Raw genomic sequence first — 11,395 nt, forward strand, 5'->3', positions numbered from 1 at the left:
TTTTTTGAGATGGAGTTTCGCTCAGTCGCCCAGGCTGGAGTGCAGTGGTGTGATCTCGGCTCACTGCAAGCTCCGGCTCCGAGGTTCACGCCATTCTCCTGCATCAGCCTCCCGAGTAGTTGGGACTAAGGCACCCGCCACTGCACCCAGCTAATTTTTTGTATTTTTAGTAGAGACGGGGTTTCACTGTGTTAGCCAGGATGGTCTCGATCTCCTGTCCTCGTGATCCGCCTGCTTCGGCCTCCCAAAGTGCTGGGATTACAGGCGTGAGCCACCACTCCTGGCCCACAGAGGTCTTTTCTTGATAAGACAAAAGCCGCTGGTGAGGGGCACAAGAGACCCTGCCAAGCTCAGTGCCTGATTTCCAGGTTCCTTCTCAGGTTTCTTTGTTAAGAACTATAAAGGATCTGATATTTTACCCTACTTGAGAACTAACACATTATTAGCCTGCCACAGGGCACTCTTGGGTCAGACTCAAAGGCCTTTATTACTCAGAGTACAGCAAGCAGCTTGAGCTTCGTGTTCCTGTCATTCCCCTCTGGGTCCCATGAGGGCTGGCACCACAGAGCCACTGACTAGGTGCATGCTGTGAGGCAGCGAGCTTTCCATACAGGCGGTGCGGTTACAGTACAACTGAGGAACATGAGTCCCTTATCAGGGGCTGCAAATAATGGACAGCAAACACATCAACCCTTTTCCCTGAGGGAGACCCTATCTCTATCTTGCAACACTGCCTTAGAACAAAGGCTGTCAGTGCCTCTGCTCAAAAGGCACTCACAAGGCATGCAGAACTCAAGAGACTGTGGAGAATTGTCTCCCAACAGACTCCTTGAGTCTTTTTTGTTCCTTTAGGAAAACCAAAAACAATAGCAACTATTCCAGCAACCTTCTTCAGAAGAAAGGGACACTATGCTATAAAACATATAAAATATCATGTCAAACCAATATTGAATGTGAAGTAAGGATTAAAAGTAAGTTATTGGGAATTCCATCCAGACTGGAAGACCTTTGACTCTGGCTGCCATCTTTTCTCCTTGGCTATGAAAGAGATGAAATCTTCCAGGAAGTCCTCAGAGGCTCCAGTTGCTTCCTCCTGTGATGAGGTATAGCCAGCTGGATGGCAGAGTTTCTGCTTTAGCTAAATAACACCTACAGGTATGTCTAGCTTGGTGACTCCAGAGGGCAATATTGCCAAGTTCAGTATATACATGAGGAAGGTAGATCTACCTCCTTTATTGTAGGGAGGGCACAGACTTATCATCGAAAGGAAAGGGATTCACTCATGGTTGCACCAACTCCATGGCAGCTTCTAAGAGACAGCCATAACAGAAGCTGCAAGGATCACTTCCTCATTGATTAGAAGACATTAAACCCTCAGGGAGGAGATGGAGAAATTGGGCAGGTCAGATGGGGGGAAAGGTCCCCAGGTACAAAATGGAACTGTATTGTGTCCCAGATAGTGGCACACCTCTCTTTACGTCTAGGCAACCCAAATTGGTTTCCCTGAATACAAAAGCCTCAATGTTGGCAATGCTGAGGTACGGAGAAGGTAGTTCCAGAAAGGATGTGCTGTCCCTGGAGAGCATTATAGCTACTTTAAAGTATAACTTCACCAAAGTTACAAGCTCTGTTCGAACAGCACATCTTTCCGTCGATATGCAAAGGAACAGATCCGGGAACAAAAAGCAACTTACCTATGTTAGAGGTATTTCTGGAGGAATTAAGCATGAGATTCAAGTCTTAAGAGCCTCTTGTTCCCCCTTCTCCCTCGGTTGAATACATATGTTTTGCTCCTTGATACAACCTTAGTAGAGAAAGTAGACAATCAACTGGAGAAACTCTGGGCCTGGCTTGGTTCTGAGTTTGAATTGTAGCATCATTAAATCTTAGACTCTAATTTATTGTCAGAGGTGATATTCAGTTTGCTGGAGACCCTCCTACACATTGATTTGTGTGAGTCTTGCCTTCCTGCTTGTTTCTTACCTGGCCTTTGAGCGGGATGAAAGTTTTTGCTGACTGGCCCTTTGAAGTCACTGCATCTTCTTTTGCCATTACTTTGCTGTCAGCAGTCTTCTAAAATGGATCCTGCTGTGTACCTAAGCTGGCCCTCCTCCAATGGGAAAGGTGTGCTCAGCTCATTTGGATAAGCACATGGGATACCTTAGTTCAGATGGAAAGAGTATGCTTGGTGATTGGGCAGTACTATAGTCAGACCCCCAAATGTACAATTTAGAATGCAGATGTAGCAAATTGATGAATTTAGTTTGAGTGGAAGAAGCTGAAGGATCCTAGGAAAAGCAACTGTTTTTGGTAGGTCATATTAAGACACACTTAGTTGATTATCTTTAAATGGATTACACTTTTCTGTATTTGTTTACATAGGTCTTTATCGCCAGTACCTAGAAATGCTGAACACTACAAGCAAAGACATTCGCACGGGCATTATGGCTGTGAATATAGGAAGGATCCAAAAAGACCCGTCGCTTGGAGAATGGACAGTGAGAAACATGGACAGAGTAAACCAAGGATTCCCTCTCGTGGAAATATATATTACCAGTCTTATGAACATAGATCACCTTCCCCTAACATAAGAAACTCTTTAGAAAATGTTTATATGTATAAGCCTCACCGAGGATATTCGCCTGGAAGAGGGGACAGTAACAGGAGAGCTCAGTATATGCCCAAATACTCAGAGGGTATACCCTACAAAGAGCATGAGAGGAATTCTTATCCCCAGAAAGTGCAAGGAGGGTATAGTCCTGATGACCACAGAGTTAGAGGAAGTGGAAAAGGGGGGAAACCACCTCAGAGGTCAATAGCAGATTCTTTTAGATTTGAAGGAAAGTGGCATGAAGATGAGTTGAGGCACCAGAGGATACAAGAAGAAAAATACTCCCAGTCAACTAGAAGAGGCTCTGAAGACTTTGAGACAAGGAGCTCATTTCAGAAGAGGTATAGGAAAACATTAAACCTGGGTAATTTGGTATAACGCCTCAAGTGAAAAGGTCTGTTTACTTTATGGTTGAAGATAACCACCTTGAAAAGCTTTTGTCTAAAAGACAAAAGCGTTGTAATTTAGTTATGGTGTACTGGTAGTAGTGAAGTATTCCTTTTTAGAGTAAATCATGTTGATGGCTAGAATACTTTTAAAAGATGGTATTTTCCTCTTTAACTGCCTTATGCCTCTAGAATTGGCTTAAGGGATTATAGATTAACTTGCCACTGCATTCTGCATTTAAAGCCGTGCTGCCCAACATTCTACACATATAAATTCTCCCTTTCTTCTCTCTATTGCAAGTGTAAACTGCTTTATGTCAACACAGGTATCCTGAGGATCGTGATTTCAGAAAATATGGACACACATCAAAAAGACCTAAAGACGTGGAGAGGTATGAAAGCAGAGAGCCTGCCAGGAATCCAAAGTGGAAGCCCGAGCATTCCCTCCCACCTTACCAAGAGGACACAGACCAGTGGAACCTTGGGCCCCAGACTTATCGACATGCTGAGAGGGAACACCCAGAGACCAGTTCAGCAACCAAAGTATCCTATGACTATCGTCACAAACGTCCTAAGCTCTCGGATGGGGACCAGGACTTTTCTGATGGGAGAACTCAGAAGTACTGTAAGGAAGAAGATAGAAAATACAGTTTTCAAAAAGGCCCTGTAAATAGAGAGTTAGATTGTTTTAATACTGGAAGAGGGAGAGAGACTCAAGATGGACAAGTCAAAGAACCTTTTAAACCGTCTAAGAAAGACAGCATTGCCTGTACTTATCCAAATAAAAATGATGTTGATTTGAGGTCTAGTAATGACAAACGGAAGGAAAAAATAAAGAAAGAAGGGGATTGCAGAAAAGAGAGCAATTCTTCCAGTAACCAACTTGGTAAAAGTCAAAAACTTTCTGATGTGAAACCCTTGCCTATCAATCTTAGGAAGAAATCACTTACAGTTAAAGTAGATGTGAAGAAAACAGTAAATACATTCAGGTATTATCTTTGTTTCTTCTTTATGATATTTAATAATGTTTCTACAATCTTTATTTGCAGCTTCCAAAATGGAATTAATAGCGTGTTTAGAGTCCATCGAGTGGGAGGGATTGCCCAGAATTTTCCCCAAAAAAAGCCCTGTAGTGAGGCTGTTTCCTGTGATTAGTTACATGGGAGCGATTTCGTGTCTCCTTGTTTCCACATCCTATCTCCAGATGCTTCTTGGATGTGGAGCATTCTGTGGAGTTGTTCCTCTTTACAAATTCACTTGTTTTTATGCTGCCAGGTTTTCCTTATCCAAGGATTAGCTGGGTAGAGTTCAAGAAAACCTAGTCCTTGCTCAGTTTCTCAGAGCCTGTGCTTTCTGTTGCCTGAGATTCAGAGAATTTTTTGAGCTGAAAGGGACCTTAGCAGGACCTAGTTTTATACAGGAGGAAAGCGCGGCCCTGAGAGATGAAGTGACTTGTCTAAGTCAGAGTGGCTTGGGCTCAAATCCATGTGTTCCCTTATGACTCAATGAGGCAGGTGACTTAATGTGGTTTTTGCTGCCATCTCAAAATGACTGGGGCTCAACCAACTAGATTCTCCCAGGTAGAGGAAATTACACCATAATCTGAGAAGATGCCTATTTATAAGACATTTACTTTAGCCCTTAATGATTCTTTAAAAAAAGACTATTGTTGTTATAGGTTACATTCTCTTAAAGCAGACTCATGTGCTTTGTTCCTCGACAGATATTACTTCCATTTAGTGTATGTAATAAGGCACTACAGTTGGCCTAAAACTAAATGGCCAAAACTGTTCATGACCTTAATATGCTACCAGTATGTGAATGAAGAGGGGTGGGCCGTGTTGATTTGGTATGTTTATATTCATGCTTGACTCATTTGTATTTGAACCAAAAATGAGAGAAAACAAAATCCAAAGGGTAGAATGGGGAGGGAGGTAAACCCACAAGTCCTTTTTTGTAAAACAAAATATTTTTTGTTCCTTTTTCTTTTCTCTCCTTTTCTTTTGAGACAAGGTCTTGCTGTGTTGCCCAGGCTGGAGTGCAGTGGCATGATCACAGCTCACTGTAACCTCAAACTCCTGGGCTCAGATGATCCTCGTGCCTCTCCTGTGTTGACCTCCTGAGTATCTAGGACTATAGGTGCATGCCACCATGCCCAGCTAATTTTTTTCTTTTTTTGTAGAGACGGAATCTTGCTATGTTGCCCAGGCTGGTCTCAAACTCCTGGCCTCAAACAATCCTCTCACCTCGGCCTCCCAGAGCACTGGCATTACCAGCCTGAGCCACTGTACCTGGCCTCTGTTCCTTTACTTCAATTTAGACATGGCAACACCCCACCTCATAGTTCTTTTGCATTCATTGCACTTGTAGAAAATATTTTTAAATATACGTATGTGCATTTATATATGTGCTCAGAAAGCATTTATAAGTATGATTATATTACAGAAAGTTCAAGAAATAAAGGGGGGGACTCATCCGTAATTCTACTACTATACAACAATTTTATTTGCATTTTAATCTAGTTATTTTTCTATGTATGTTTATACATGACTGCTGTGGTATCATATTAATAATTTTGTATCTTTTTACATATGTCTTAAATAATTTTGTGCTATTATATCTCCTACTAGTTCTTCATCTTAAAAGCACAAAAGCTTCTGTAAGTACCAAGTTTAAGAATGTTACCTTAAGGGCTGGGCACAGTAGCTCATGCCTGTAATCAGAGCACTTTGGGAAACTGAGGTCGGAGGGTCGCTTGAGCTCAGGAGTTTGAGGCTGCAGGGAGCCATCATCGGGCCATTCCCCCCCACCCGGGGCAAAAGAGGGAGGCTTTTTTTCAAAAAAAAAAAAAAAAGAAAAAAAAAAAAAAAAAAAAGGGAGGGGAGCTTGGATTATTGGATTACATTCTGATGGCTATGAGATATACATATATAACATATAGCATACACACTTTTCTTTGTTTCTTTTTTTCTTTTCGAGACAGGGTCATGCTCTGTCACCCAGACTGGAGTGCAGTGGTGTGATCATGGCTCACTGCAGCCTTGAACTCCTGGGCTCAAGTGATTCTCCTGCATCAGCCTTCTGAGTAGCTGGGACTACAGGCGTGCACCACCACACCCAGCTAATAAAAAATATTTTGTAGAGATAGAAATCTTGCTATGTTGCCCAGGCTGGTCTCAATCTCATGGCCTCATGCAATCCTCCCTCCTTGGCCTCCCAAAACACTGGGATTACAGGCATGAGCCACCGTACCCAGCCTTAAGCTTTTTTTCTATCCAACGTTCTATTTTGAAAATGTTCAAACATACAGAAAAGCTGAAAGAATTCTACAGTGGGCCGGGCGCGGTGACTCAAGCCTGTAATCCCAGCACTTTGGGAGGCCGAGACGGGCGGATCACGAGGTCAGGAGATCAAGACCATCCTGGCTAACACAGTGAAACCCCGTTTCTACTAAAAAATACAAAAAAACGAGCCGGGCGAGGTGGCGGGCGCCTGTAGTCCCAGCTACTCTGGAGGCTGAGGCAGGAGAATGGCGTAAACCCGGGAGGCGGAGCTTGCAGTGAGCTGAGATCCGGCCACTGCACTCCAGCCCGGGCGACAGAGCGAGACTCCGTCTCAAAAAAATAAAAATAAAAATAATAAAAAAAAGAATTCTACAGTGAACGCCCGTATACTCACCACCTAAAGTCTACAATTAACAGTTTACTTTCATAATTACAAATGTGTCTATTCATCTATTGTTCCACCTTATTTTTTGGATATTTTTCAAAGTAAGTTGCAAATGTCAGGACACTCCCATTTAGATACCTTATACATTTTTGTTTACAGTTCTTTTTTTTTCTTTTGAGGTAAAATTATATACAATCAAATGCATACAAATTTTCAGCTTTTTAATAAAAGTAATGATGTGGCCAGGTGCAATGGCTCACACCTGTAATCCCAGCATTTGTGGGAGACTGGGGCAGGCTGATTGCTTGAGCTCAGCAGTTCGAGACCAGCCTAGGCAACATGATGAAACCCCACCTCTACAAAAAAATACAAAAATTAGCTGGGTGTGGTGACATGTGCCTGTAGTCCCAGCTTCTTGGGAGGCTGGGATGGGAAGATTGGCTTGAGTCTGGAAGATCGAGACTGCAGTGAGCCATGTTTGTGCCACTGCACTCCAGCCTGGGTGACAAAGTGAGACCCGTCTCAAAAATTAAAAGTAAAAAAATAGAAGTAATGATACCCCCATGTTTAATAATGAAGTGTGTTATAGTGAAAAGAGAATTTAAAAATTGTAACACTTTTAAAGAATGCTAGAAATACCAGTTTTGAAGAGTTTTATTTTAATAGACCTCATTAGAGATACTGAACAGTTAATTTTGTAATTTGATATGAGAAATGGAAGCTTGATCTTTATCATGTGTCACAAAAATGAGCTTAAAATGGAGGCTGCTGCATCTTTTATTTTGAATTTATAAACTGTGATTTTGTGAAATCTCATAATCTGTCACTGGGGTCTGGCAGCATACCAGGGCCATTTGAATACCTGCCCAGGGCCTGCAGGATGGCTTGTGTAATAACCTCCACTGCAAATCCTCTCTGTTCAAAGACCTGAAAAATAAATAACTGAGCAAATACGTGCATCTTTTCAGTATGATAAAGCGTCATAGTCAACAAAATCTTTATTTTCTGGTGAATGGGTTATGGATGAATTTTGTGGTTTGGATTTAATTGTATGTGGACTGATCCATAAGACAAAGATAATGCCCTCAGTAGAATTATGTTTTCATCTATTAATATAAATTAGATTTTTGTTTTCTAGAAAAGAGTAAAATAATCATAGAGTGCAGAGAGAACTTTATTTATTGGTTAACATCTAGAGAGTTCATCTGCTTTTTTTTGGAAATGCTAAAATGGTTAATTTTGTGCACTTGTTTACTTAGCTTTGGTTGAGAATTGATATTTGTTATTCCAATTATCAGTGTGATTGAAAACAAAAGGTTATCACTCTGTGAGTTTTTTAGATTCTAGTTTGTATCTAGAACAGCAGTAGGTAAACACTTGCTTGAATGTTCACCGCATAGTTAATACTTCTGTTAAGAAAGACTGTATTCTAATTATCCACTCTGTCAGAACCTTCATTATCAGAAATTACATCTGAGTCATAATTATATGTTCCAGAATGTAAGTTAGGGAATCACAGTATGAAAATTTCTACTAAGGTTGTTACATATGCAAAACATTAACTGTTGTATATATGCATCTGAAAGTTTTGGGGCAGACAAATGCAGGTGTTAGTTTAATGTTGGGCTGAGTGGGTGAGGGATTGACCCTTGGCTAGGCCAGGAAGGAAGAGGAGGAGGAAGAGGGAGGAGGGAGGAGGGAGGAGGTGGTACTAATATCTGGAGCAGAATAAGCTGCTGCTGATGGATCAGAGGCTTCTTTGATCTCCTGGGAAGCTGATACGAGACACCTGGGACATGGGGAAGGTTGTCCATCAGCATTCATGGCTATCAGAGTTGATGGTGGACTAAGTACATTGGCCACATTTGCTTCTAATCCTTTATTTCCCACTGAAGAGACACAGAGCCTCTCTACCCCTATCAGCTCTTTTCCCACTTTGAAAGGGGATGAGGTGGGTGATGGGCCCCAGAGGACATTGGAACCCTGACACTCTGAGGAAATGGGTGTCATGCAGGCAGGAAACAATGTGAAAAGCCATAACTGAGATTGAAGGAAGGGAACCTAGTCACATAAGTTCACCTATGATGGACACTGTTCCGCTGTAGGCAAAATAAGCTGCAGGTGGGGATATTTTTTATACCCAGACCTGCCACCTTGCTCTTATGTAGCATAAAAAACTAAAGTTCTCCCCTACTTTAATTTCTCATGTGCATTTTAAAATCAAAAATTAATTGAGAGAAGTTTCCCTTTCGTTCCTATTTTTGACCCTAGCTTCTCTTGGTGTCTCTTAGGAGGCCTTGTATAGGGATTCTGTTGGCAGTTAGAGTGCACAGGTTTTTGTCTTCCTGTGGACCACTGATCAGCTTTGTGACATTGGGCAGGTCACTTGGCTATAACCTTTTGGGCCCAAATTAGCCTGCAGTTCCTCCTGGCTCTATGAGTCTGCTTGGATTGGCCATGTGTTGGTGACCATTGAAGCTGAGTCGACAGACACATGGAGGATCATCATGTTCATCTCTGAACTTTATATTTGAGATTTTATATTAAAAATATTAAATTTAAATTGGTCTAAGTTAAGCAAAAAATAAAAATAAAAAAAGCCAAGAAAGTTAAAAAAACAAAATTAAATTGGCCTCAGTTAAAATGTTGAAGTCTGGCTGGGCATGGTGGCCCATGCGTGTAATCCCAGCACTTTGGGAGGCCGAGGCAGGCAGATCCCTTGAGCTCAGGAGTTTGAGACTAGCCTGGGCAACATAGTAAAACTCCATCTCTACAAAAAATACAAAAATTAGCCAGGTGTAGTGGTGCACACTTGTAGTCCCAACTAATCAGGAGGCCAAAGTGGGAGGTTGGCTTGAGGAGACAGAGGTTGCAGTGAGCCGAGATTGTGCCACTGCCCTCCAGCCTGGGTGACAGAGCCAGACCCTGTCTCAAAAATAAAATAAAAATAAAATGTTGAAGTCCTCTCTCTGTCTCTCTCGCGCTCTCGCTCTCGCTCTCTCTCTCTCTCTCTCTCTCTCTCTCTCTCTTGCTCTGTCACCCAAGCTGGAGTGCAGTGCTGTGATCACGGCTCACTACAGCCTTGATGTCCTAGGCTCTAGCAATCCTCCCACCTCAGCCTCTCGAGTAGCTGGGACTATAGGCACACACCAACATGCCTGGCTAATTTGTTTTTCTAATTTTTAGTCGAGATGAGGTCTTGCTATGTTACCCAGGCTGGTCTTGAACTCCTGAGCTCAAGCAATCCTCCTACCTTGGCCTCCGAAACTGTTCAGCCTCTCGAGTAGCTGGGATTACAGGTGTGAGCCACTGCACTTGACCTTATCATCTCTTTAGCTGAAACACTCATTTCAAATTGACCAAGTCATTTTTGATTCATTATTTATTCATTCAGTGGATATTTTTTGAGGACCTACCCTGTGTGAGACAGTCTGTTAGGGTGCCCTGGGACTAGAGAGCTGCATACGATTAGGTTTCTCCTCCTTTGGTTTATTGGAGTGCATGTGTGACTCAGCAGAAGATGGGTGGTACCAAGCTGGGAAATTGAAGAGAGGCATCATGTAGTTGACATGTGAGCTAGGCTTCAAAGGCTGGTGTATTTCACACACATGGAGATGAGGCAAAAGAAATTTTATATTTACAGGTTAACAATGGCAGTAAAACATACACAGGAACTTTGACCTGTGTGGTTTTGGGCAGTGAAAAGGAATAGAGGGAAAGGAGACTGAAAGGTAAGAATGCTGCAACTGCCAGCCGGATTTGACATTATGAGCTGATAGGAGAGGGCGGGCAGCCCAGTTCTGGCTGCCAGAGGGTTGCCGTCTATGAGGTAGACTGAATACATATTGGGACTGGGGAGGCCCGCTAGAGGACTTTTGTGCAAAAAGTATTGAGATGCGGAATGAGGGGAGGAATAATCTCCCTGAACCTTTTCCCTCAACTCCACAATTTCTAAATTTGTTCTTAGGAAGACAGGAGCAAATTATATACAGTCATGCATTGCTCAACGATGGGGATACGTTCTGAGAAATGTCTTGTTAGGCGGTTTTGCCACTTTCTGAAGATCATAGAGTGTATTTACACAAACCTAGATGATGTAACCTGTTACACACCTAGGCTATATGGTAGAGCCTATTGCTTCTAGGCTACAAACCTGCACAGCATGTTACTGTACTGAATACTGTAGGCAACTGTAACACATCAGTAACTATTCGTGTATCTAAACATATCTAAACCTAGAAAAGGTACACTAGAAATACAGTACCACCATCATTTAAGTGGTCATTAATGGAAACGTCGTTATGCTGCATGTGACTGTAATTGGGAAAGTGCTTTATATGAACTGTAGGATGCTGTATGAAATGTTATTAGTTGGAAGAAGACAGAAAGGAAAACTCTGTATGTGTCATATGGATTTTGATATATATGAGAAGCTTCCAGAGGGCAGGGGAATCTGTTGGTTTTGGCTGCTGTTGGGTTTTTTGTTGCTGTTTTGCCATGCAGTTCATTTCTTTGATGAGTCCTAAGTATGTACAACAAGAAATTAAGGTTTAATGTAGCTTTTTATGTTTTCTTGGTTATTACCCACAACGCTCAGAGAACATCAGTGGAAATATCCTTAAACAGAAAAATAAACGGGGAAAGTGCGGTCGAGGGAACAAAGGATCTTCGAAGATTTAATGAAACTAGTACTAGAAATATTATTAGAATAGAGATTTTTGGCTGTATT

The 11,395-nt window shown here is 42.0% G+C and overlaps 1 protein-coding gene across 1 annotated transcript in view; it reads left to right on the top strand.

The window, feature by feature from the left end:
• The window catches only part of BCLAF3 (BCLAF1 and THRAP3 family member 3), a gene marked incomplete at its 3' end in the record, with an annotated part of 40,199 nt that overhangs the window by 23,956 nt on the left and 4,848 nt on the right, over positions 1 to 11,395 (top strand). The window contains exons 4-5 of the mRNA XM_017884944.1: positions 2,383 to 2,952; positions 3,324 to 3,986. Coding sequence (XP_017740433.1) covers positions 2,383 to 2,952; positions 3,324 to 3,986 — 1,233 coding nt within the window. The remainder of the gene's footprint in view (positions 1 to 2,382; positions 2,953 to 3,323; positions 3,987 to 11,395) is intronic.

Source organism: Rhinopithecus bieti, unplaced genomic scaffold (genome assembly GCF_001698545.2).
Source record: "Rhinopithecus bieti isolate Rb0 unplaced genomic scaffold, ASM169854v2 scaffold_15131, whole genome shotgun sequence".
Lineage (NCBI taxonomy): Eukaryota > Metazoa > Chordata > Mammalia > Primates > Cercopithecidae > Rhinopithecus > Rhinopithecus bieti.